Source organism: Halichoerus grypus, chromosome 15, assembly GCF_964656455.1.
Source record: "Halichoerus grypus chromosome 15, mHalGry1.hap1.1, whole genome shotgun sequence".
NCBI lineage: Eukaryota > Metazoa > Chordata > Mammalia > Carnivora > Phocidae > Halichoerus > Halichoerus grypus.
This window is the reverse complement of record NC_135726.1, coordinates 60,199,553-60,227,342: the sequence shown is the minus strand read 5'-3', so window position 1 is coordinate 60,227,342 and position 27,790 is coordinate 60,199,553. Positions and strand designations below refer to the sequence as shown.

At 44.7% G+C, this 27,790-nt stretch overlaps 2 protein-coding genes across 2 annotated transcripts in view; both read left to right on the top strand.

Annotated features, from left to right (window-relative positions):
- Positions 1-27,790, top strand: part of LOC118533232 (uncharacterized) — a 102,540-nt gene that overhangs the window by 29,102 nt on the left and 45,648 nt on the right. The window lies entirely within an intron of this gene.
- Positions 638-26,960, top strand: ZNF671 (zinc finger protein 671). The gene is made up of 5 exons (XM_036088413.2): positions 638-920; positions 15,317-15,564; positions 18,409-18,535; positions 19,297-19,419; positions 20,034-26,960. Exons 2-5 carry the CDS (start codon positions 15,319-15,321, stop codon positions 21,239-21,241), a joined length of 1,704 nt encoding a protein of 567 aa, XP_035944306.2. The 5' UTR covers positions 638-920; positions 15,317-15,318; the 3' UTR covers positions 21,242-26,960.

Here is a 27,790-nt window from a genome sequence, read left to right as displayed (position 1 = left end):
TATATCTTAGGATATGGAGTAAGAAATATTATCTGGAAAAAAAGTGTCCCTCGCTGGGCTGATACAATCACTGATTATACAAGCTGGAGAAGTTTTCTGAGAAACTCCCCCCTGACTTCATGGGTGCTCAACATCCCTTTTTTCTTCCGCTCCGTAGTCCTGTCTGGAGTCTTTTCTCTCTTGTCCCTAACCAGAACTTAAATTCGCAAAACTGATCTTAAAGCTTCGTTCTATATGTGTTTAAAAACCATCGAGGTAATAGTTATTAGCTCCCAGATATGAGGAGACGGAGAGAGACTTAGCGGTGGTGTGTGTCCATTCGATTTTGTGGCTTTGGGGAACATATGAAATAATATGTCTACAAACATATCTGTGATTGGTCCAGAGTCCACTTCATAAAATCTGGATGCGGGCCCCTGATGAGGAGAGAAGGCCCACCCCATCCTCGAGGAGTACGGGGAACCATTGACCACGCCCTTCGCGGTGGTCCTTTGCTTTTCCCAGGAACCTCCGCCCAGAGCCACTTACCTGGACCCATGGCTCATAGAGAACTACATTACCCAGAAGCCTAAGCGCCGCAGTCCAACGAAGGCCCGAGGGAGGGGCGTTTCCAGGAGTGCGAAAGGGGGCTGGGCGGGACTTCCGGTATCTTCTTGGCATTGGACTTTTTGTCGGTTTTTGCTAGCATCTACCCAAGCCGGGGCTTTCGATTGCTCTGTTAGGCCGGAGGTGGAGGGGTCGCCCCCGTGTCGCAGAGACTAGTCGGAGGCTCGGCGTTAGCGACGCCCACCGTGGCCCCGCAGCCGCGGCGAGACTTGGGAAGGCCGTGTATGCGTCCCCGTCCTAGACCCGGGCCGCTCCGGGCCCCGCTCCGCACCCCGAGTCCGATGGCGGCGGCCGCGCCCAGGCCCCCGGCTCAGGTAAACGCTCGTCCCCCGGGCCCTCCCCGCCGTCCCCCCACCCAGACCCCGAAGGCTCGAGCCACGGCCGGGTGTCGGACGGGGAGGCGGCGGCGGGCGGGGGCCCCGTGTGTGAGCGCCGGCGTGCGGGAGCGGGCTCCGGGCCGAGGGCGGCTGGGCAGAGGCTGGAGGGGGGCTGGAGGGGGCTGCGGCGGGAGGATTCTGCCCTCAGGGGACAGCGCGTGAGGGGGTCACGCCTTTCCTGAGGAGCGGTACTCATTGTGAGGGCTCGGGGAGCTACAGGGGTTTTGAATAGAAGAAGAACTTAATGTGAGTGGGGACTAAAAAAGTAGCCACATTTTCCCGCAGAGCAAAACAGATTAGGTTGGGGCGTGGAACATGAATGTGGGTTCTTGGAGACCCGTAATAGGCTCGTGCGGCGGACTCCCGGGATGTTCTGATGATGGGTGAACCAGGGTAGTGCCGCCAGAGAGGGAGGAAGTGGTCGGATTCTGGGTAGATAGAACCAGCCGCAGTTACTGCTGCATCAGATGGGGGTGTGATTGAAGGTAGGAGTGAAAAACCAAGTCTTTAATTTTTCCTGTTCTGTTGTTTTTCATGGACGTCTTGAAAATGGAAACCGTGAAGTCATCGTAGGCAGGTTTCAGGGATCATAAGTTGAATTTTGGACATGGTTGATTCTGAGATGTCTGGGGGTAGAGGTGTCATCTGGGATGGAAGGTGTAGGGTTCTGGGAGAACCGGCGGGGCTGGAGATATCCACGGGGTGAGAATAGTGGTCTGGACAAGGTCAGGGCCTGGAGATCAGATTTAGGGGTAGCAGTCCTAAGATTGCTGTATGTTGTTTTATTTTATTTATTTATTTATTTTGATTTTGATTTTGAAAGATTTTTAAGTAATCTCTACACCCAACATAGGGCTGGAGCTTACAACTCCAAGATTAAGAGTCGTGTATGCCACTGACTGAGCCAGCTAGGTGCCCCTTAAGTATGTTATTTTAAATGGTCCCTGGTGTGAAAGGGGAGGACTGTCGCTGGAGGGCGAGGGGGAGTAGGGGAAAAAGCGTGGGCATTCCTGACACTTTGCACCAGAAAGAAGGAGTCCTGGCGTTTGAAAGGGTTCTGCCCAGTGTCTGCATGAAGAGAAGGCTGTAGGGCATGAGGATCCGGCATGGCATGATGACCCACCAAGGTTGGGGTTCTGTAAAATCGCTACAGTCTGATGACCTCACCCTCACTTTTGAACAGCCTGTCCTAAAAAACACATTGAAAAGCTCCTCCAGTGCTAGGAGTGATTTCACTTCACTCAGTCTTGCCAAAGACTTAAAATACCTCAAATACCATATGATAGTCAGTCTCAGCCTCTCTATGTCTTTGACTGAAATTTTCCACGGACAAACTCACTGGGGACATCTTGCCTCACAGGAAGTTCCTACCAAAGCATTCCTCTAATACAAGTTGTTCCAACACAAGAGATGTTTCTGCTCACATGCCCTAGATGTGATTTTTATGAGTATAGTGGAGGCAGAACTCCACCTGTAACCAGCTTAGCTTGGACTCTTTTTTTTTTTTTTTTTTTAAGATTTTATTTATTTATTTGACAGAGAGAGACACAGCGAGAGAGGGAACACAGGCAGGGGGAGTGGGAGAGGGAGAAGCAGGCCTCCCGCTGAGCAGGGAGCCCGATGCGGGGCTCGATGCCAGGACCTTGGGATCATGCTGAGCCGAAGGCAGACACTTAACCGACTGAGCCACCCAGGCGCCCCTCTGTTTTTTCTTTTTTAATTGAAGTATAATTGACACACAAAATTACATTAGTCTCGGTGTACAAGACAGGTTTATACATTATTGGCTGGGACTCAAGAAACAGATTAACAAGCGAAAAATCGTTTATTGATGTGTGCAGCACAGATGGGAGAAACCTAAATCAAAAGTAACTCAAAATGGTGGTTCAGGGTTCCAGTTGATACGGCATTTCAACAAAGAACAATAAATTCTCAGAGAAATGACAGGAAGAAGAGTAGTGTTAGACTTCCAAGGGCAGCAGACTGTGGGAAGGTAAACACATTGGAGGAGACTAATGTATGATTTGTTTGCAGATTCCTTTGGTGCCAGTCTCTGGGCTGGTAAGGATCTATCTCCAGTAAATGGAGAATTTATATCCTGCTTTTGGGCAGAAAAGGGAGATTTTTCTGTGTTTGCTGTTTCTTAATTGCCTTCAGCTCAAAATAATTTTTGATAATATAATTTGATAATTATTTTGAAAATAATACATTCTTGTTTCCTTCTTGGACTGCAAAACAGCCAGGGAAAAAAGTTTGCATTATCTAAATTTCTAGATTATTCTCACGTTGTATCCTCTATCAGATTGATTTTATAAGAAAATTAAGCATTAATGTCCTGAAAAATCCATTGTAGATAATGAGTTGATTTTTCTTCCATGCATTTAGACTGATCCTAGGCATGTACCTTCCATGGTTTTTGTTTTGTTTTGTTTTTAAGATTTATTTACTTATTTATTTGTCAGAGAGAGAGCACACATAAGCAGGGGGAGCAGCAGGCAGAGAGAGAAGCAGGCTCCCCACTGAGCAAGGAGCCCAATGTGGGACTCCATCCCAGGACCCTGGGATCATGACCTGAGCCCAAGGCAGACACTTAACTGATTGAGCCATCCAGGCATCCCCTTCCATGAGGGTTTTAAGACAATATTCACTGAAATTATTTTATGTAGGAACCAGTTCTCCTATGGAACCCTATTTGTGAAAGTCTGTTTAAGATTACGACCACACCAGGGGTGCGTGGGTGGCTCAGTTGGTTAAGCATCTGCCTTGGGCTCAGGTCATGATCCCGGGGTCCTGGGATCGAGCCCCACATGGGACTCCCTGCTCAGTGGAGAGCCTGCTTCTCCCTCTTCCTCTGCTGTTCCCCCTGCTTGTGTGCATGTGCTCTCTCTCTCTCTCTCTGTGTCAAATAAATAAATAAAATCTTAAAAAAAAAAGATTATGACCACACCAATTCCAGTGTGAAGGGGTGGGTTTAACCACACCAGGTCGCAATTCTCTGACCCACCTGGGTATGCTACAGTTCAATTCAAATCTGACACTATTTACCAGGAAATACCGTCAGATCTCACAGGTTAAGGGTTTAGTCCTGGAAGACTGTCTGCCCTTCCCCTGTAGGACACCGGTCACACATCCATGCTATCACCTGTGTTCCTGACCAGCTGGCTATAGATTGGAGGTTTCAGTGACCCCCCTCCTTGGGTTTGATTAATATACTAGAGTGGCTCACAGAACTCAGGGAAACATTTTACTTAATAGATTAATGATTTATTATAAAAGGATATAATTCAGAAACAGCCATATGAAAAGATGCATAGGGCAAGGTGTGGGGAAAGGGCACAGAGCTTCCGTGCCCTCTCTTTTTTTTTTTAAAGATTTTATTTATTTGACAGAGAGAGACACAGCGAGAGAGGGAACAGAAGCAGGGGGGAGTGGGAGAGGGAGAAGCAGGCTCCCCGCTGAGCAGGGAGCCAGACGTGGGGCTCGATCCCAGGACCCTGGGATCATGACCTGAGCCGAAGGCAGACGCTTAACAACTGAGCCGCCCAGGCGCCCCTATATATTTGAATTATAAAGAAAGATTGTCAGACTATTAAATGCATAGGCAAACTCTATACAGTCTGTAATAAATGATCCTTCATTACAAAAATAGAGAAAAACTAAAAAGAATGGAATGAAGTAAGACACAAATACCAATAAGAGGGTTGGAGTGATTATATTAATATAAGAAATTGTCAACTTCAGAGAAAGTAATATTACCAAAGATAACATAGGGACATTTAAAATACTAGATAAGTAACTTAATCAAGAAAATGTAAGAATGCTAAATGTATTTGAACATAAGAATAAGCCTTCAAAAATTCTTTTAAAAAAATTTTTTTTTTTTTTAAGATTTTATTTATTTGACAGAGAGAGACACAGCGAGAGAGGGAACACAAGCAGGGGGAGTGGGAGAGGGAGAAGCAGGCTTCCCGCGGAGCAGGGAGCCTGATGCGGGGTTCGATCCCAGGACCCTGGGATCATGACCTGAGCCGAAGGCAGACGCTTAATGACTGAGCCACCCAGGCGCCCCTTAAAATATTTTTTCTATTTTAATTTTTTTTCTAAAGATTTATTTATTTGAGGGGCGCCTCAGAAGAAGACATAAGGGAAACCAATAGAAGATAAACTGGGAGCATAATTTTGTAAAATAGGCAAGGGTGATTTAAATATAGCATTAAAAAATAAAATATATGGAAAATGGATAAACATTGCTATTAGAATTGAAGACTTCTATTTCATAAAGCTCATGGCAGTCAAAATTTAGAGTTAAGAAAGATTGAGAGAGGTTTTCCTTTTGGGGAAGATGGCAGAGTAGGAGGATCGTAAGGTCACCTTGTCCCATGGATACTCCTAGGTAATGTACACTTCAGTGTAAATAAACCAGAAAATGACCCAGAGACTGGTAGAACAGACTCTCCGCAGGTAAATGTAGAGAAGAGGCCACATCGAAAAGGGTAGGAAGGGCAGAGACATGGTAGGGAACCAAACTGACCTACAAGACTATCTGTGGAAGGGAGGGCCACTGTCGGCACAGAGAAGGGAGAGGAGCAGGCCCCATACCAGGTACCCAGGGCATAGAAACCCACAGTGGGAAAACTAATACTCATAATATTTGGCTTTGAAAACCCTTCGTTCTTAAAATCAGGGATCCCTAACTCCTGGAACTTTAAAAATCAATGGCTTGGAGGGTGATAGGAAAGTGAGTCCCTGACCTTAAAGAGACAGCATAAAAACAGCCCCACTGAGGTAGAGCATAGACACAGCACTTTGGAAAATGCCTGATATATACGGAAAGGACATTTATTTGCTGGTTTCAGAACATGTGCTGCAGGGGCAGGGAGTTTTAGGAGACTTCTCCCAGAATGAAAGAGTTTGTCAGATGCCATTTCCTTCCCCTGTACCCCCAGGCTACATACATGGACACCTGCAGGAACCACTGCAGAATGAACTCTCTTCACCTAGCTTGCCATTGGCACGCCCCACCCTCTCTAATCCAGCCTCACGAGTCCATCCCCAGTGGCTGTGGGTCCCCTGCCACAGCAGACCAGTGAAAATGCTGCTACTACCATATGTGTCATGCTCTCCTGTGGGCCCCACTCCGCAGGAGTTCTCTAAAGTGACCTCAGGTCCTCTCCCACAAGCAGAACAGCACAGCCTTGCTAGCATGCTCACGTTCTCCAGCCGACCCACCCCTCCAGCACCCCTTCTGCAGGACTCTTACCAGAAGAGGGGCCACAAGCATAGCAGTGTGCAGGCAGTCTGGACGGGGGCTGGCACCGCTGCAGAGTGACTTCTGTCCTGGGGAGAAGGGAAGGTAACCATACACAACAGTTTGACCGTGGCCCCAGCGCTGGGTTGGGGGCAGACATTGGGCTGATTGCAGGCTACGCCAACCAATGAAAGCCTCTCAGGACAACACAGAGTGTCCTGCTGTTCAGTGTGACTGCAGCTCTGGCAAATGCCTGATCTGACTCAACTCAAGCCCAGGGTGGCCCCAGACCGCCCCATTAACAACGCAGGGACCAAACCCTGCCCGCAGCAGGCAGAGAGCCATTGCAGATTACTGAACTGAAGGCAAAAGTGGCTCAGCCATAATGGTAGAGTGCCCATACACACATAGGGGACGCCGCTAAAGCACCAGGTTCTGGTGAAAAGGTAACATTGCACTGCAGGGAACTACAGAACCTTTTCTTCATAAGGAATACACGACCAGTAAATCAGCCCTAGAAGAAATGTTAAAGGGGACTCTTTAAGTGGAAAGGAAAGACTAGAAACAGGAGTAAGAAAATTAGGAAGATCAAAAGCAGTAAAATTAAATATATCTATAAAAATCAGTAGAGGGATTCACAAAAGGATATAAAGTACAAGAAAGATTTTTGACTTAAAATGTGGGGTGGAGGAAGAGGATTAAAGAATGGGTTCAAACTTGTGAGTATCAGCTTAATATAGACTGTTTTATGCTTAAATATTATATACAAACCTAATGGAAACCGCAAATAAAAAACCAGTAATAGATATGCAAAAAAGGGAGGGGGGAGAAATCTGAGCATATCGCTAAAGAAAGCCAGAAAACAATGAGAGCAGAAGGCAAAGGAAGAAAGGAACAGAGAAGAACTACAAAAATAATCACAAAACAAGTAACAAAATGGCAATAAGTACATACCTATCAACAATTACTTTGAATGTAAATGGACCAAATGCTTCAAATCAAAAGACATAGGGTGATGGATTGGGTAAAAAAGCAAGACCCATCTATATACTGCCTACAAGAGACTCATTTATGACCCCGAAATACATGCAGATTGAAAGGGAAGGGATGGAAAAGCATTCATCGTGTAAATGGAAATGAAAAGAAAGCCAGGGTACTGATACTTATGTTGGACAAAATAGGCTTTAAAACAAAGACTGTGATGAGAGAAAGAAGGGCACTGTATAATTATAAAGAGGACAATCCAACAAGAAGATACAATAATTTTAATTAATTATGAACCCAACACGTGAACACTCAAATACATAAAGCAGCTAATTACAAAGGGAGTAATTGATAGTAATACAATACTAGTAGGGGACTTCGGCACCCTAAGTACATCGATGGACAGATCATCCAAACAAAGTCGACAAGGAAACGGTGACCTTGACTGACACATTGGACCAGATGTGTCTAACGTACATTCAGAACATTCCATCCGGAAACAACAGGATATACATTCTGCTCAGTTGCATGTGGAGCGTTGTCCAGAATAGATCATGCTAGGCCACAAAACAAGTCTCAACAAGTTCAAAAAGATTAAAGTCATACCATGCATCTTTTCTGACCACAATGCTATGAAACTAGAAATAAATCACAAGAAAAAAACCTGTAAAGAAGACAAATAAAAGAACACAAATACAGAAAAAATCTGTAAAGCCACAAATGGGTGGCTCGGATTGTTGAGCGTCTGCTCAGGTCATGATCTCCACATCCTGGGATTGAGCCCCACGTCAGGCTCTCAGCTCAGCAAGGAGTCTGCTTCTCCCTCTCCCTCTGCCTCTCCCCCCTGCTTGTGCTCTCTCTGTTTCTCTCTCTCAAATGAATAAATGAAATCTTTTTAAAAAAAAGCAACAACACATATACATGGAGGTTAAATAACACCCTACTAAACAATGTCAGTCAACCAAGAAACCGAAGAAGAAATAACAAAATACATGGAGACAAAATGAAAACACAACAGTCCAAAATCTTTGAGATGCAGCAAAAGCTGTCCTAACTGGGAATTTTATAGCAATACAGGCCTACCTCAAGCAGCAAGAAAAATCTCAAACAACCTACCCTTACACCGAAAGGAGCTAGAAAAAGAACAAATGGATCCCCAAACCAGTAGAAGGAAAGAAATGATAAAAATTAGAGCAGGAATACAATATAAATTAAAAATAGAACAGATCAATGAAATAGGAGCTGCTTCTTTGAAAAGATGAACAGAACTGATAAACCTTTAGCCACACTCATCAAAAATCAAATTAAAAATTAAAAAGAGGACTTAGAATCAAAAATGAAAGAGGAGAAATAACAACCAACACCACAGAAATACAAAGGATTATAGGAATGTAATATTATATGCCAACAAATTGGATAATCTAGAGGAAATGGATAAATTACTAAAATCATATAACCTCCCACAACTGAATCAGGAAGAAAGAAAATTTGAACCCTCTGATTACCAGCAATGAAACTGAATCAGTAATCAAAAATCTCCCAACAGGTGTGCCTGGGTGGCTCTGGTGCATGATCCCGGGATTCCAGGATCAGGCCCCATGTCGGGCTCCTTGCTCAGTGGGGAAGCCTGCTTCTCCCTCTCCCTCTGCCTGCCACTCCCCTTGCTTGTGCTCTTTCTGTCTCTGTCTCTCTTTGTCAAATAAATAAATAAAATCTTTTTTAAAAAAATCTCCCAACAAACATGGGCGCCTGGGTGGCTCAGTTGGTTAAGCGACTGCCTTCGGCTCAGGTCATGATCCTGGAGTCCCTGGATCGAGTCCCGCATTGGGCTCCCTGCTCGGCGGGGAGTCTGCTTCTCCCTCTGACCCTCCCGACCCTCCCCCCTCTCATGTGCTCTCTCTCTCAGTCTCTCTCTCTCAAATAAATAAATAAAATCTTTAAAAAAAAAAATAAAAAAATAAAAAATAAAAAATAAATAAATAAAAAATCTCCCAACAAACAAAAGCCTAGGATCAGATGGCTTCTCTGGTGAATTCTACCAAACACTGAAAGAAGAGTTAATACTTACTGTTCTCAAACTATTAAAAAAAAAAAAAAAAAAGAGGAAGGAAAGCTTCCAGATTCATTTTACAAGGCTAGTATTACTCTGGTACCCAAACCAGATAAAGACATTACAAAAAAAAAAGAACTACAGGCCAATATTTCTGAACATAGGTGCAAAAATTCTTTTTTTTTTTTTTTAAAGATTTTATTTATTTATTTGACAGAGAGAGAATGAGAGCAGGAACACAAGCAGGGGGAGTGGGAGAGGGAGAAGCAGGCTTCCCGCCGAGCAGGGAGACCGATGTGGGACTCGATCCCAGGACCCTGGGATCATGACCTGAGTTGAAGGCAGATGCTTAATGACTGAACACCTAGGCGCCCAGGTGCAAAAATTCTTAAGAAAATGCTAGCAAACTGGGGCGCCTGGGTGGCTCAGTCGTTAAGCATCTGCCTTCAGCTCAGGTCACGGTCCCAGGGTCCTGGGATCGAGCCCCGCATCGGGCGCCCTGCTCGGCGGGAAGCCTGCTTCTCCCTCTCCCACTCCCCCTGCTTGTGTTCCCTCTCTCACTGTGTCTCTCTCTGTCAAATAAATAAAATCTTTAAAAAAAAAAAGAAAGAAAATGCTAGCAAACTGAATCAAATGAAACATTCAAAAAATCATTCACTATGATCAAATGGGATTTATTCCTGGGATGCAAGGTGGTTCAGTATTTGCAAATCAATCAGTGTGATACAGTATATCAACAAGAGATAGGGTAAAAACCACACGATCCTTTGAATAGATGTAGAAAAAGCATTTGACAAAATACAACATCCACTCAAAAACCCTCAACAAAGTAGGTTTAGAGGAAATACACCTCAACACGATAAAGGCCATATATGGAAAACCCACAGCTAACCTACTTAATGGTGAAAAACTGGGAGCTTTACCCCTAAGATCAGGAGCAAGACAAGGATGTCCACTGTCACCACTTTTATTCATCATAGTATTGGAAGTCCTAACCAAAGCAGTCAGACAACAAAAAGAAATAAAAGGCAGCCAAATTGGTAAGTAAGAAGTAAAACTTTCACTATTCGCAGAGGATATGATACTTTATATAGAAAACCCAAAAAATTCCTCCAAAAAACTAATAAACTGATAAATGAATTCAGTAAGGTCACAGGATACAAATCCATTACATTTTCATACACTAATAATGAAGTAAAGAGAAAACAATCCCATTTATAATTGCACTAAAAATAACAAAATGCCTAGGGATATACTTAAACAAGGAGGTGAAAGACCTGTACTATGAAAACTATAAAACACTGATGAAAGAAAGTAAAGTTGACTAAAACAGAAAGATTCCATACTCATGGATTGGGAGAGCAAATATTGTTAAAATGTCCCTTTACCTAAAGCAGTCTATACATTTAATGCAATCCCTATTAAAATACCAACAACAGGGCGCCTGGGTGGCTCAGTTTTTAAGCGTCTGCCTTCGGCTCAGGTCATGATCCCAGGGTCCTGGGATCGAGCGCCGCATTGGGCTCCCTGCTCTATGGGGAGCCTGCTTCTCCCTCTCCCACTCCCCCTGCTTGTGTTCCCTCTCTCGCTGTCTCTTTCTATCAAATAAATAGATAAAATCTTAAAAAAAAAAAAAAAGTTTTTGAGGAGTGAAGAAAACAATCAACCAAACAAAAAGACCACCTAGTGAATGGGAGAAAATCTTTAAAAATGGTATATCCTATAAATGGTTAGTATCTAAAATTATATATATAAAGAACTTACACAGCTCAACACCAAAACCCAAATAATTTAGTTAAAAAATGGGCAGAAGACATGAACAGATATTTCTCCAAAGAAGACATCCAAATGGCCAACAGACCCATCAAAAGATGCTCAAGATCACTCATCATTAGGGAAATGAAAATCAAAACCACATTGAGCTATCACACCTGTCAGAATGACTAAATTCAAAAACGCAAGAAACAAGTGTTGGTAAGGATGTGGAGGGAAAGGATCCCTTGTGCACTGTTGGTGGTAATGCAAGCTGGCAAGGTGATATATATAATCAATCTCCAAAGGACTGTTACTCAGCCATAAAAAAGAATGAAACTGCCACATGGGATAATGTGGTTGGATCTAGAGAGTATAATGCTAAGTGATAATTGGTCAGAGAAACACAAATACCATATGATTTCAATTGTATGTGGAATTTAAGAAAGAAAACAGACAAATGAGGTAAAAGTGAAACAGAAAACAAGACTCTTAAATATAGAGAACAAATGTGGTTACCAGATGGCAGGTGGGTGGGGGTGGGTGGAAAAGCTGAAGGGGATTAAGAGTACATTTATGATGAGCTTTGAGTAATGTGTAGAATTGTTGAATCACTATATTGTCCACGTGAAATTAACATAACAATTATACTGAAATTTAGAAAAAAAAGTTGAGAGAGGATATCTCCAATGTCTAAAATTAGGAAGGGATCAACACATAGTCCATACAGAGAAATAGTGTTAATCAGAACAAGAAATAAGACTCTAGTCTAAATGGACAAAATATGAGTGGTCAGTGGAAGGGGGGACCCAAGTGGCTATCAGACCTATGAAAATATATACAAACACATTTAAAGATTTTATTTATTTATTTGAGAGAGAGAGAGAGAATGAGAGAGGGGAGGGTCAGAGGGAGAAGCAGACTCCCCGCCGAGCAGGGAGCCTGACGCGGGACTCGATCCCAGGACTCCAGGATCATGACCTTAGCCGAAGGCAGTCGCTCAACCAACTGAGCCACCCAGGCGCCCTACAAACACATTTAAATTTAGGAATTCATACCAAGTACAACTGTCTTTACCGAACACATAATAGAATGTAAAGACAATTCTGTCATCTGAAAATTTTACTAGAACTAACCTCACAAATATAGACACAAATAGCACTGAGACTATATTAATAACATTCAGCAGTATATAAAATGTACTATACACTATAACCAAGAGAGATGTATTCCAGTGATGCCAGGTTGCTTTAATACTAGAAAAACAAAGAATGTTATCTAACATAGTAACAGCTTAAAGAAGAAAAATCATATCAATTTGTGCAGAAAAATCATTAGCATAAGTGAATGTAACAGCGCTCTGTATAGGTTCTCTCCTTTTACATAAATGTATAAATACACATACAGGAGGTAGATAAAGATGTGAGTGAACTGTAGTCTATATGTCAACAATGTGTAGAACACAACAATTGAATGATAGCATTTTTACAGATCAATTCTATAGCATCAGTAAAATTCTTAGGAATGAATATAATGAAGTATGTTTAAGTTCTTTTATTAACATTCATTTCCAAACATTGAAAACTACAAAGTTGTCTGAATATTACTGAAACTTCATTGTTGAAACCTATAAACACTTCTGCTGAGAGAAGTTAAAGGTGTCCTAAATAAATGGTATGATATTTTCCATAGAATTCAGTGGCTTCACTTTTTCTCCCTAGAATTGTACAATACCCCCTTTGATCTTCAGTATTAAAGGATATTGTCCTGTTGGACATGGAACCTGGTGAGTGCGAGTCAGGAATTCAGTCTGAGCTTCCATTGACTAGAGAGATCCACCTGAGGCCCAGTTTACCTCAGGACAGTTGGAGAGGTTTGGGGGGTGGGTTTCTGGTTCCCACAGGAGATGAGCACCTGGAACCCTCCGAGTCAAGAGTGCAGGTTAAGAGGATGTGCATGGTCAGGAGTCACTCTCTTCCATTGTGAAGGGTTTGAAGTGTTGGGAGAATGACCAGAGGATAGCATGTAGTTCCCCAGGCAATAATCCCAACCACCCTGTGTTTTAGATACTGTTATTTCCCCCATGTCAACGATGAGGAGATGGAGCCTTGGAGAGGTGAGGCTTCCTGTCCAAGGAACCATAATCAGTAATGGGATTACTTGCTGCAAACCCAGGTAGCTTCCCTCTAGAGCTCAGGCCCTGAAGTCAGATGCCATCTGCCAGATTCCATTGCCAATTTGAACCCAAAACACTATGTGATTGGTTATAATTCAAGTTCAACGTTTGTGAATTTGAACATAAGATCTAGAAGAGATGTGCTACAAAATTTGAAATGATGTCCACCTTTAGCTACCATTTAGTCCAAAGGAAAAAATATTTCTTAAATTGTAAATCTTAATCATCTTGCTTAGAAAAACATATCCTTTGTGCAGTGGGCTACCCGAAATGTACAAAAGCATTCTGTAGGTTTGATGACTTTTTTCTTGGAATAATTTTGAATGTCACAGATTGTACACACTATGCCATCCTATAAAATTTTTAATCATTCCTGTTAAGGCTACTTGTTGGTCTGGGGTATGTGTATTTGAATTTTGATAGATCCTGTCTGTAATTCTGCAAATAGGCAATCTGGACTCACCTTCCACCACATGGGTACATGAGAGCCCTGTTTTGTGGTGATAAGATTCGTATCCAGCGCTGTGTGCCTTATTTTTAGTGCTTTATATATAACATCACCAAGATGTAGGTACTATTTTTTCTTGCCATTTTAATGAATGGAGCGTTATGTGTGAGGAACATTTAAATATCATCAGAGAGGTCTGCTAGGGAGGTTTCGTCTTCATTTTTCATTTTATATCAGGGAGGTGAAACTGTTCTACTCATGTCCCAAATTAGGAGGGGTGAGGTGCACCTGGGTGGCTCAGTGGGTTAAGCGTCTGATTCTTGGTTTTGGCTTAGGTCGTGATCTCAGGGTCCTGGGATTGAGCCCTAGGTTTGGCTCCCTGCTCAGCCGGGAGTCTGCTTGTGGATTCTCTCTCTCCCTCTGCCCCTCCACCTGCTCATGCTCTCTCTCTTTCTCTTTTTTCGCTCTCTCGAATAAGTAAATAAATCTTTAAAACAGTTAGGAAGGGTGAGATATACAAATCCTGAACCTCCAAAATACCCAGGGGCAGTTCATTCGTGCTTAGGACATGGGCCACCTGCTGGAGACTTGAAGAGGAGTCATGAAGCGCAAAATGTGGCTTGGGAGCAACTGGCAAGCTCAGCATACCTTAGGCTTTCAATAATTGATTCCTTTGCCTTCCACCTTCTGACCACCCTGGCTTCCTTTCTGACTCCTGTGGAATGGTGGTTACTACAATACCCAGAAGGCTCTGCAACGTGAGGTGGCAGCTCCCGGCCAGTGATGGCCCAGGAGAGGGAGGCTTCCTGCCAGTGCTTCAGTCACAGCAGGTCTTCCAGAGTCTCTTCTTTGTGGTGGCTATATTGTTTTGTTTTGTTTGTTTTCAGAGAGGACTGTGTATTGGAAGGCAGGTGGGCCCTCCTGGGAGACTTGCTCAAAGAGTTAAGGCAGGATTCCCACAGGCAGAGGGGATAGCCGGCTGCTGGAAACTACGGTTATTCAGAGATTATGGAGCCCCCCCCCGCCCCCCGCAAAGGGCAGGGTTCAAGTTAAGTCAAATGGTATGAAAACCTGTGTGCCAGAAATCGAGGGAATCCTAAATTCTGTCTCCCTAACATGACCAAAGCTGTAGCAGGGAAATGTGCACAGAGGCCCTTTGAGCTGTGGAGGAGTCACGGGCACTGACTGCTTATGCTTAGCTGCCAGAATGATCCACTTTGGGCAACCCCAGGAGACTCCAGGGACTACGGCCTCTGTGCCAACACAGAGTGCGGCAGGTGTGAACTGCACTGGGCAGCCGGCCTGGGCACCAGTTACCCAAGCTGCTTCCAAATGTATTCCCATCCTGGGAAGGATTCAAGGAAAGGGTTTTAAAATGTGTTACTTCTTCTAAAATCAACATCCTACTAACTTGGTGGAGCCCGTGCAGATGGTGGAGCAGCGGCCCCCTTCCGGCCCCTGGCCCTGCACGTCAGCAGCAAAGGCCGCTGGGCTGATGGTGGCCAGCCACACCAAGGTTGGTGGTTAAGAGGCCGCAGTGTCAGGGGCATTGTCCCACCCCTACCCCCACCAGGGGTCACATGCTGGAAAAGTCCCATCTGGACCACACTTTCTTGTAGAACCTGCTGTCCTCAGATTTAGGAGGGGGTCCTGAAATTTCCTTGCTTGGCTCTAGGGATGGGTGATGCTGTTGATGTGAAGGCCGCTGATGGCATTCAGAAAGACGAGGAAGGAGGTGGTGACCTTGCACCAGAACATCAGGGTGAAGCCAGTGAGTGTGACCTGGTTCCAGAGGAGGATCACAAAACTCAGGAGCCCCACCCCCACCCCAGAGGAGAGGATGAAAGCGATGAGGAAGACAGAGCCCACAGTCCACTTGCACCACGAGTGGAGGTCTTCACAGACCTGGGACACCATGACAAGGTCAGGCCCCAGATGGCAGCCATTGTGGTAGCTATTTTGGCTACTGCTTTTCTTGTCGCTGTGCTGTAAGATTAATACAGCTCTATGTGGTATGTTGGTTTCTAGGGGTGTAGAGTGACCGAGGGGAGCACTAGCATCTCCATCTCCAGCCGTTGTGCTGCTACTCCTGTTTTATCTACACGCTTCAGTGAGGACTGCTAAGCTTATGGCTGTGTGCTCACCTTCCCCCAAATGGAATATTTGTTCCTTTATTCTGTCCCCGAAATTGTGTCTCTGCGCCCTGAGGACATGGACTCAATCCAAGCAAGCAGTTATGTGGAGAGATTCCCCAGTAGGACCCAGAGAGGGAAACCCATCCTAGGCGGGTAGAGATGCTTGGAGGTGAAGCTGAGCTGTGTTCAGCACACCACAGGTCTCATTCCTTTCTGGTGGAGGCAGCAGAGGGTGAGAATTCTAGCCCAGAATGGTAAGCTCAGCCTCTGTCCTGAGGGTGGCGGGAGCCCTAGGGGATTGAAGCGGTCTCAGCGGGCTCCCTCACTGCCGAGTGGAGAAGATTGTGAAGGGCTGGGTGCTGGTGGACGCGGGTGTGTGGAAATAAAGTAAGCCACCCAAATGAGAACGAGCAAAGGCTATTTATCCAGAGCTTGCTGGTACCATCACCTGCATTTGGCTGAGGCTTAAAGGCAGGCAAGGGAGTGGGAAAGCTGATTGGCCCCAAATTGGAAGCAGGTGCAAAAGTTAGGAAAGATGGCAGTTTTTACGGAGTCTTGACCCTCCTGTTCCAGTCGCTGCAGTGGTTGTGGTTTGGCTTCTGCTGGTCGTTGCAGAGGTGGTGGGTCAGAAAACTTATGTATGTATGTATGTTTGTATTCATTCCTTTATTTTTTTAACACAACTTTATTTTAATATTTTTAGTTGAAGTACAGTTGACATATTAGTTTCAGGCTTACAGTATAGTGTCAGCCATAAAAAGAAAACTGCCAGTTATTTTGCCAGCAAGAGATGGGTTTATTTAGGAATCGCAAGAGAACTGCAATCCTGGTCAAGCAAGTTATGGCCAAACCATAGGCAAGTCTCCCAAACAAAGGAGAGGAATAGGCTTATTAGGGGAAGGTGGAAGTTGGGAAGGCACTTAAAAACAAAAAGTCCTTTGAAGAAAACTGGGAGTTTGAAGTATAGTTGCTTCTCATTGGCTGGGCTGAGAGCTCTGATCCTCTCTCATTGGCCGGGCTGTTGGGGAGTGTGCAAGGAAAGCCCTTCCTCCTTCTGGGATAGTCTGGTAGTTTCCATGCGCAAGGTCTGTCTCATATTTATAGAGGACTATGAGCGGTAGTCCCTTCCCACACCTTCAAGTCCATTTTAGTGAGCTTTCCCTGTATTAATTTTCACAATAGTGATTTGACAGTTAAATACATTATGAAATGCTCAGCAAGATGAGTGTAGTCACCGTTTGAAATTATTACAATATTATTGACTATATTTCTTATGTTCTACTTTCCACCCCCATGACTTACTTATTTTATGACTGGAAGAATTTTATGTTTATATGTGGTCACACCACAGGAGAACCAAGGAGGAGGCTATGACTATAGTCCCAGTGAGTATTGATGAGCTATGTCAGAATGATTGCTGTAAAGGGGGCAGAACAGGTTGTGTTTTCGTTCCTTTACTCGGGCCTGTTTTGTTTGCTGAGGTGCATTGCGAGAGGGAGGGTGGGGAGGCAGAGATGACTCAAAGGTGTGAACACGCTGCGGCCATCAACTGAACCAGGAACGTCAGTTGTCAAATGGATCTTCAGAGGATTAGGTGGGGATGAGAAGGTCGGACTGTGAGGGCACAGCATGTGTCTAATAGGTGAAATAGTGGCTTCCCGAAGCCATGCATGTTCTAATCCCTTGAACCTCTGGGTATGTTACCTCATGTGGCAAAAGGGACTTTATGTGTGTGATTAAATTGAGTATATTAACAACATGGAGAGATTATCCAGTGGGCCCAGTGTAGTCGCAGGAGGATGGAGTCAAAGAAGATTTCAGGGAGTAAACAGGTCAGAGTGATAATTCCTGGCTTCGAAGACGGAGGAAGGGGCAGGGAGTCAAGGAATGCAGGAGGGCTTCAGAAATTGGGAAAGGGAAGGAAACAGATTCTTTTGTAGAACAGCCAGAAGGAACACAATCCTGATAACTTCTTGTTTTTATACTGGTGAAGCCCATTTTGGATTTATAATCTTTGCAACTGTAAGAAGAAAAATTTGTGTTGACTTAAGCCGCAGAGCTGGTAACGATTTGTTAGAGCAGCTATAGGAAACTAATACAGTGTGCAGCGGAGAAGCGGAAGAAGGCTGAGGGTTCCCGAAATATGGCTGTAGTCCTGGGTGCCTGGGGTTGAAGAAAAGGTCCAGATTGGGAGGCCTTCAAGCAGGAATGGGGGCTTTCCTTTGACACGTGGGGCCACTGGAGGTTTGGGGCAGGACGGGATCCTGGTGGTGTTGCCAAGCACTCTCTCCGCGCTGTGTGCAGAGCGACCCGTGAGGAGTCTGGTGTGCTGCCTGTGGTGTGGGTGAGGAGAGTTGTGATGGGTAGCTGAAGCTGTGAGGGAGGGGTGGTCTGAGAAGTGATGTGCACGAGAGGAGTCAGTGGGAACTGATGATGGTCCTGCAGCCCCGTTACCGGGGGCTTCTGTGAGAACAGGGAGCCCAGGCTTATGTCTAGGAGGCATGGTTTAGGGTACCCCGGGGGGATTGGCTGGCAAGTGGGGAAGTGGGTGAGCACGACATTGTTGTGGGTAGATGGAGTGAGGATACTCCGTCAAGAGACTTCCTGGACCTTGTTGGCCATGTCATTGCAGGTCTGTGTGATCTCTGAGGATGTGTTTGTGTTCTTCTCCCGGGAAGAATGGATGCTCCTTGATGATTCTCAGAGACTTTTGTATCAGGATGTGATGCTGGAAAACTTTGCACTTTTAGCCTCACTGGGTAAGGTCTGCATGCCAATCCCATCTGCTTTCTCTTTTTCTCCAGGGACTGCTCTGTCCTTCCCATGGTCAGATCACAGATACTGCTTTCTTTCCAGGTTTTCTGGAGTAGTGAGTGCTGGGCTTGTGCTGTATGGAGCGTTCTCATCTCTTAGTGAGCCGGTCCTGAAGCCATGCGGCGAAGGGCTTGGGAGTCCCAAGGTGTCGTTTGCCCAGTGGATCCCATAGTCTTGGTCATTTTGGGGGCTGGTGAATCTATCCAGAATTATGGCACCTCTGTGCCTAAAGATCAGCTCCCTTTCTCTAGGGGACATTTTCTGGGGCTAAATTGTACCAGGAGTTACAGGCACTCACATAGTCACTACTTACGGGGACCTTTGTGCAGTTCCTCCAAAACCTTCCTTCAAGGTTTTTTTTTTTAATTTTGAAAAGATTTTATTTATTCATTTGAGAGAGAGAGAGAGAGAGAGAGAGAGAGAGAGAGAGCATGAGTGGGGGGAGGGGCAGGAAAGGGAAAGAATGCCAAGCAGACTCCGTGCTGAGTGCAGAGCCCAACGCGGGGCTCGATCCCCTGACCCTGAGATCATGACCTGAGCTGAAACCAAGAGTCAGACGCTCAACCAACTGAGCCACCCAGGCACCCCCCCCACGAGGTTTTTTGGGGGGTTTTTTGGTAATAATTTTTTTTTTAACTTAGGGAGTGTCGTAGGATGTCTTGCTCTGGCCAGTAGTGGCTGCTCACCTGTCCTGTGTCTTTCTTAGGAATTGTATCCTCCAGATCACACGTAGTCACCCAACTGGAGCAAAAGGAAGATCCCCAGATGCCTGACCAGGTGGCTCTGACCCCAGTCACAGAAAGAGAGGCTCGGAGGGGACCTGGACTTGGTGAGTGGATATGAGGGAAGGGCATGATATCAGGGTTAGGTTCAAAACTAGCAGTACTAACTTTTCACCCCAGTGTTCAGCTTCAAGGCTGGTGGCCATCCTTGGTACCCGTCCTTCCCCATTCTTGACACTGCAGCTTATCTCCTGTCTGCCTTCTAGCCCCTTGCCGTCTTCCATCTGCCCAGCACCCAGGCTGCCCCCTGCTGGGTCTGCATTGTCCTGCAGCGTTGGCGTGCACTTGACAGGTCACGAGATGCGCACGTACCCTTAAGTAACCCTTGAGCCCCAGCTGCACACTTGTAAGTGGGTCTTCCTGGGCCTGCACGTGCCCTTCTGCACAGCACTCCCGCCTCAACAGCCGGATACCTCCTGGAAGCCACTTGCTCTTCTCTGTTCTCTGTCCACATATCCTTGTCCTCGGGAGGCTCCCTTCATTCAGTGACCTTCAGAGAACTGGTCTGCATTGCAACCCCTTCCTCAGCCTGTCCCTACCTCTCTTGTCCTGTAAACAGTCCCACTGAGGTATTCCTGGGTGTGTCGTACACACATTAGCGATGGGGTTGCCCCTACCCGCAAGTCTACCATGCATGTCAACAGTACTCCTCTGCTTTCAGGTGGTTGGTGTGCAGTGGAGGATGAGGCTCCGTCCCCTGAGCAGAGTGTTTCTTTAGAAGGAGTGTCACAAGTCAGGACTCCGGTGGCAGGTCTGAACCCCCAGCCATGTGACATATCTGGCTCAATATTGAAAGAAATCTTACACCTGACTGAATACCAGGCGGGAGAAGCCAGGCTGGAAGCACACACGGGCGGGGCCTGTTGGAAGCACTTCTGGCACGGTGCAAACATCCGTCAGCACCACACTGCAGAGAAATCCTTCAGAAGAGATGAGGGCAGGGACTCGGTGAAAACCTGCAGATTCTATGTGCCAGAGAAGACCTATACACACAGTGAGCGTAGAAGGGACTTCACAGCCACCTCTGACCTTCTTCAGCACCAGGTCCCCCACATTAGGATGAAGCCCCACAAGAACACCAGGCTTGGGGGAGGCCTTCACCCTGGACAGCGGCATCACAAGTGCATCGAATGTGGGAAATTGTTCACCCGCAAAGACACACTTACTCGGCACCGGAGAATCCACACTGGAGAAAGGCCTTATGAGTGCAGCAAATGTGGGAAATTCTTTAGTCAAAGCTGTGACCTTTTTAAACATGAGACCATACACACTGGGGAAAGGCCTTATGAGTGTAGTGAATGTGGGAAATTCTTTAGACAGATCTCTGGCCTGATTGAACACAGGCGAGTTCACACGGGTGAAAGACTCTATCAGTGCAGTAATTGCGGAAAATTCTTTAGTAGTAAGTCTAACCTCATTAGACACCAAGAAGTTCACACAGGAGCAAGGCCTTATGTATGTAGCACATGCGGGAAAGAGTTCAGCCGCAAACACACACTTGTTCTGCACCAGAGGACTCACACTGGAGAAAGGCCTTATGAGTGCAGCGAGTGTGGGAAGGCCTTTAGCCAGAGTTCCCACCTTAATGTGCACTGGAGAATTCATGGCAGTGATTATGAGTGCAGCCGATGTGGGAAAGCCTTTAGCTGCATCTCTAAACTCATTCAGCACCAGAAAGTTCACTCTGGAGAAAATCCTTACGAGTGCAGCAGATGTGGGAAAGCCTTTACCCAAAGGCCAAATCTTATTCGGCACTGGAAAGTTCATACTGGAGAACGGCCTTATGTGTGCGGCAGATGTGGGAAAGAGTTTAACCGCAAACACACACTTGTTCTCCATCAGAAGACTCATAATGGAGAAAAGCCTTAATACCATAGCAGATGTGGGGAGTCCTCTAGCTAAGGCCCTCAACTTCCTGTCCATTTGAGAATTCCTAGCAGTGATTATGAGTGCAGCAGACCTAGGACAGTCTTTACCCAAGGACCAAACTTTATTCAGCACTGGACAATCCACACTGGACAAAGGCCTCAGCGGTACAGGGAACCTGCCATCTCCTTGGTCAGCCTAACGGCTCTCCCCAGAGTGAAGCTCTGAGAGGGGGCTTTGTGAGGGAGCCAGCATTCGGAAGTGGCACCTCACACACAGGAACCTCTGCACTGGGGAGGTTCCTCGTGAGGGCCTGGCAGGTCAGGTGCTATCAGGAGCTTGTTGCACATTGTAAATTGCCAACTCCCTTTGCCAGTGGCAAAGACCGTCCCACTCTGACCATCTGTCAGTCCCACAGTGTGTGTCAGTCACTCCAGCATGCTTAGGCAGGTAGACCTGTGCTGTCTCCACAGTCCCTAGAAGGAGTCATGATTGGCCTCCATGGCCCATGGGGGGCCTCATTTTCTCCCTTTTGTCTGGGTTAAGCATGGAAAAAATCAGCACACAAGATGGGTTTTCCAGGTAGCTTGCAAAGGTTTATCTTCATGGACTTTTTCATCTTGTGTGATGCTCATTGTGGATGTGTATGGTCTCACGGCCTCCAGCCCTGGAAGCACATGCCTCACTTCACTCATGTTTGTACAGTAATAAAGGGCTTATTCTTTGAGCTACTTTTTTTTTTTTTTAAGATTTTATTTATTTATTAGAGAGAGCCCCAGCGGGGGTGAGGGGCTGCGCAGAGGGAGAGGGAGAAGCAGGCTCCCTGCTCCATCTCAGGGTCCTGGGAATCATGACCCGAGTTGAAGGCAGACGCTTAACTGAATGAGCCACGCAGGTGCCCCTCTTTGAGCTACTTTTAATCTGGAAGGTTCTGCTTATTGTGTGTTGAGGACACAGTTGTGTTCTACCAACATGAAAGGATAAAGTTTGTGGGAGTCCCCAGTTTTCCATGTCTCAGAGGGGACACGATGATGGCAGAGAAAAGCTCTCACTCCAGGTTTGGCCTAATTTGCGTTGCTACCCAAGGTCTTATAGGAAAGACTTAGGAGCTTTGTGAGACCTGTCATGACAGCCTGGGTGCTAGTTTAATTTTTGGGTCCAAAAGTAACTATGTGGGAAGGTGGTTGTGACAACCTCCAGTGCATCTGGAAGCAGAATGAGTTAGTCCCTTGTCCCCATGGAATGTTTCATATCCCCAAGCACTATTAAGAGGAGACTGGCCTCTGGTACCTGGCAAGGAGCCTGAGTTCAGAATTCAGTAGGTAGATGTCACAGGCTGGAAGACTACAGGAGCCAGGTGGGAACTATAATGGACACAGACACAAAGTGTGATTCATACGGAGTTAGATTGCAGGACGCTAGACAGATGCCCCACGAAAGGTACCTGCTCATAGTATTCCCATATTATGGCTGAGTAGGGTGAGAAGAGTACAGAAATTTTCAGGACTTCCAGAGCTGTCTTCTGTGGCCAAGATAACTTACAGGACAAATAACCTAAATATTTGTGGATTTCCTTAGACTCTAGATGCCTCAGGTCAGAACTGTTGCTGCGCTGGCAGGAAAATGGATTGAGAGAAGGGAGATCTGGGATTCCAGGGATGTGGTTTTTGTGACTTATCCAATATTCTTTTCTTTTTTTTTTTTAAAGATTTTATTTATTTATTTGTCAGAGAGGGAGAGAAAGCACAAGCAGGGGGAGTGGCAGGCAGAGGGAGAAGCAGGTTCCCTGCTGAGCAGGGAGCCCAATGAGGGACTCGATCCTAGGACCCTGGGATCCTGACCTGAGCTGAAGGCAGATGCTCAACTTACTGAGTCACCCAGGCGTCCTGACTTACTCAGTGTTCTTGGTGACTCATATAGAAACAGCTTTCCTGAGTTGCCAATTTATGCTGCCACTGAGGCAGGACTACTCCCAAGGCACGAGGAGAGAGATGATGGAGTAAATAGGGTTGCCTATAGGATTTAATTTGTCTTTTTCCTACTTTCTTAAGGTGGACTATGTTATTTATTTGAAAACTCCCCTCTAATTGAGTAATTTTGTAAGTTTCCCTGTAATTACTATGTTAGCAGCATTCCCCAGATTTTGATATATTGTGCATTTGTTTCATCTTAAGATAGAATTAGTTTAAAATTGGACTGAAGAAGTTCTAGCTTTATTTCTAGGAACTTCTGAGTATCTGTCTTTGACACTCTGCTAAGATAAGGGCCGTGGGATTTATTATGTGTTGTTTAATATCCAAAAATTTCCTGATCACACCTAGTCCCAGTTTGGTTGCTGATGGTTTCCAACTGGCATAATGGTTAGATAGTCTGGCTTGAGTGTGTTACCAGGAAGGCATAAAAACTCCTACTGGAATCTTCTGACTCTCTGGAAGCCAGGGTTCATCAGTCACATATTTGTGGCTTAATCTGGGAGTGAATCACAGGAGTGTGTGAATAAGAATCTGGGAAACTGCATGGATGTTTGACCCCCAGTATGGCCCTGCATTCTTTCTCTTGCTATGTTATATCCTTTGCTTTTAAGAAAACCTCACATGAATATGTTCTGTGGAGTCTTGCAAGTATTTTGAATTACAATATTCGTGAAATGGTTGCAGTTGGTAATAAGGATGGAATATTTAATATAACTCCTGATTTTAATTCAAATAATAATGACTAAGAGGGGAGCGCATGGCTGGCTCAGTTGGTAGAGCATGTGATTCTTGATCTCAGGATCATGAATTCAAGCCCCACATTGAGTGTGGAGCCTACTTAAAAAAAAATGATTTAGTGCACAGGAAAAAGATGACAGAGGCTGGTGAGGAAGGATTTTTGGTAATGGGTTGGTTTCCAGGCCATCCCTGGGTTGCGTATGCACAAGTGCTACACTCAGAAACAGGAGGAAAAACATAAGTGAGAACTGGGGTCTGTAGGTCCCTGCTAAATGGATTGCAAATCAAATACAAACTGAGGGGACGTCAGCCAAGAATGTGGTTCCTTGGCTGCCCCCCCCCCAGTAAAAATAAAGGCATCAGAGAAGCAGCTAGAGGCTCTTAAAGGTGTAGATTACAGCCTGTGATTCAGTATGAAACCATACCTTCTATCGCCATCCCTCTGAGCCAGCTGATTGACATGGTAAAAGGGGAGACAGTATGATGTGAGGCATGATGTTATGCATCTCTGTTCTGTTCAGCTCTCTTGAGTGGGTTTTTATACTGGGGGGAAGATAAGGATTATTCAGAAGAAAGATAACTATAAATAAAAGATGGAAGAATTCTCAGAATAACTAAATCAGATAAAGATGTTCAGGTGGTTGATTAAAAGTAACATCTTTAAAAAGGAGAAGGTAGATGGAATAGTTAATAAAATTTTGGTGGATCACTAAGAAATTGGCAATCTGTTCAAAGAACTGGGACAAATTCAATTTATCCTAGCCAAAATAAACTTTTAAAATATTAAGATTATAAAAAAGAGGCCTCTATAATCTTCTCAGAACCTGTTTTGATTATAACCAGGCAAGGAAATGCAGAGGATTTGACTGAGTGATGGGGTCTCATGACCTTCCAGCAGGGACCCCAAGTCTGCTTTCATTGGTATTGGTGACATGGCCTTAGGGCAGTAAACAATATACAGTTGCTAGGCTTGCTGATCTGTGTATTGTTATGACTTAAAAGTCCAATGAAAATGGAGAGGGAGATATCACAGGAATATGATGTCACTGCAGAAGGCATACAGGTGAAAGCATAGTCCACAAAGGAGTTTCTGGACAGAAACCATGTATGGTGGTTGCCTCCCCCTGACCATAGTGCATTATTGGAATGGATTTGGTGTTATATAAATCTACTTAGTCCTTTTTATTTTTTTGAAGTAAGCTCTACGCCCAACATGGGGCTTGAACTCAGGACCCCAAAGATCAAGAGTCACATTCTCTACTGACTGAGCCAGCCATGTGCCCCTAGTTAAGGATCTTCGATTTTTTTTAATTTAAAAAATTGTTTAAGCTTTTATTTTTTTAAGTAATCTCTACGCCCAGCATGGGGGCTCGAACTCACTACCCCGAGATCAAGAGTTGCGTGCTCTTCCAACTGAGCTAGCCAGGCACCCCCAGGATCTTTTAGATGCAGCTGTGTTAGTATTTACAAATTCCCATTTAAAGGTCTCATGGTATGTAAGGAAAGCTGATGGAAAGGAGAGGTTAACTATAGATTTTGGAGGACTTGATAGTTGTAACCCCCACCCTGGACCCCAAATCATCAGCTGTGTCCAATATGCTATCTACAATTAAAGTTATGCTGCATGCTCAGAGACATCAGTATTTTGTTCTGGATTTGGCTAATGCCTTCTTTTATATTAGGAAGCCAAAGCATTCATTAGAGATAGACCCCAGTATGCAGATACTGTGTCCTCAAAAGAAGATTTCAAAAATCTGGCTGACACTTGGCCCTTGATTTAAACTCCATTCCATGATGGTATCTAGTGTATGGGCAAAGCCACTTTTGGAGGGGAAGGCCAAGAAAATACTACTCTAAATCTGACATATTTTGTAATGATCTTTGTCTAATCCATAATATAATTGTTATTTGGTGTAATCCTGGTATAACCGGTAAGATTAATTTAATGGATTCTAACGAAACCTGTGGTAACACTGATACAGATTATAAAGCATATTGGGAAACTGAATTAAAACCTCTACAGGATGCTCTCTCAGTGGAATTTGTTTGGCCAGAAGGGGAACTAGAATTAGTTAAAAATAACATAATTTCAAATTTAATGAATTTACTGATAACTTTAATTTATTAAAATTAAAAAAATTGAAATTCCAGTGTAATTAATGTACAGTGTTATATTAGTTTTAGGTGTACAATATAGTGAACAATTCTGTACATTACTCAGTGTTCATCATAAGTGTACTCTTAATCCCCCTCACCTTTTTCACCCATCCCCCCCACCTCCCCTCTGGTAACCATCAGTGTGTTCACTATATTTAAGAGTCTGTTTTTTCATTTGTCTCATTTTTCTTTATTTTGCTTCTTAAATTCCACATATGAGTGAAATCAAATGGTATTTGTCTTTCTGTGACTGACTTATTTCGCTTAGCTTAACACCCTCTAGGTCCATCTATGTTGTTGCAAATGGCAAGATTTCATTCTTTTTATGGCTGAGTAATACTTCATTGTATATATATATATACCGCATCTTCTTTATGCATTTATCTATCGATGGACAGATGTTGCTTCCATAATTTGGCTATTGTAAATAATGCTGCAATAAACATAGGGTGCATATATCTTTTTGAATTAGAGTTTTCCTATTCTCTGGGTAAATACCCACTGGTGGAATTACTGGATCATATGGTAATTCTATTTTTATACTGATACCTTTCTTAAAGTTCAAATCTTGGTGGTGGAGAGGTAAGATGGTTACCAATCTTGTACATGATTACAAACACCTTTGTTGCTGGAATAATTTGTTTTTGAAATTTTCTTTAAACCAATAGCCACACCTGGGGTGCCTGGGTGGCTCAGTCGGTTAAGCGTCTGCCTTCAGCTGAGGTCACGATCCCAGGGTCCTGGGATCAAGCCCTTGCGCCCTGCTCAGTGGGGAGTCTGTTTCTCACTCTCCTCCCCTCTCTTGCTGTCTCTGTGACTGTCTCTGTCTGTCCCTCTCAAATAAATAAAATCTTGGGGCGCCTGGGTGGCTCAGTTGGTTAAGCGACTGCCTTCGGCTCAGGTCATGATCCTGGAGTCCCTGGATCGAGTCCCGCATCGGGCTCCCTGCTCGGCAGGGAGTCTGCTTCTCCCTCTGACCCTCCTCCCTCTCATGCTCTCTGTCTCTCATTCTCTCTCTCTCAAATAAATAAATAAAATCTTTAAAAAAAAAAAAAAAAAGAAAGAAATAAAATCTTAAAAAAAAAACAAAAACAATAGCCACACCTCATATGATGCACACATACTTAATATTTTGGCAGCTATCTTTTTGCAGTGATGCAGCCAAAGGATTAAGAATGTGTGATTTAAGGGGTGCCTGGGTGGCTCAGTCGTTGAGCGTCTGCCTTCGGCTCAGGTCATGATCCCAGGGTCCTGGGGATCGAGCCCCGCATTGGGCTCCCTGCTCAGCGGGAAGCCTGCTTCTCCCTCTCCCTCTGTGTGCCGCTCTGCCTGCTTGTGCTCTCTCTCTCTCTGTAAAATAAATAAATAAAAATCTTTAAAAAAAAAAAGAATGTGTGATTTATAATTAAAAACACTTAACCAACAGGAGGATACTATGGAGGATAGAGATCATTTTATAATTATCTCTGGGGACATCTGGATATCTAGTTTGATTCTTCGCCAAGATAAAAGCAGTGGGAATACAACGTGCTCCTTAATGTGTTAAGCTCTCCCAAGGTTGGTTTCTTTCCTGATGGCTTTCACTTGGCTCAGGTCATGGAATCAGAGGGGCCTTAAAGTTCCTGCTGGGAACTTACGCCTTCAGCTCTCCTAAAGTCAAGTTCCATCATCACACAGACCTTAG

Excerpts from the sequence above, each read along its gene's own strand:
- ZNF671 (XM_036088413.2), top strand. The coding sequence starts at position 15,319 with ATGGGTGATGCTGTTGATGTGAAGGCCGCTGATGGCATTCAGAAAGAC. Across the intron at positions 15,565-18,408 it reads ACCTGGGACACCATGACAAG|GTCTGTGTGATCTCTGAGGA; the intron begins GTCAGGCCCCAG and ends ATGTCATTGCAG. Across the intron at positions 19,420-20,033 it reads TCGGAGGGGACCTGGACTTG|GTGGTTGGTGTGCAGTGGAG; the intron begins GTGAGTGGATAT and ends CTCTGCTTTCAG.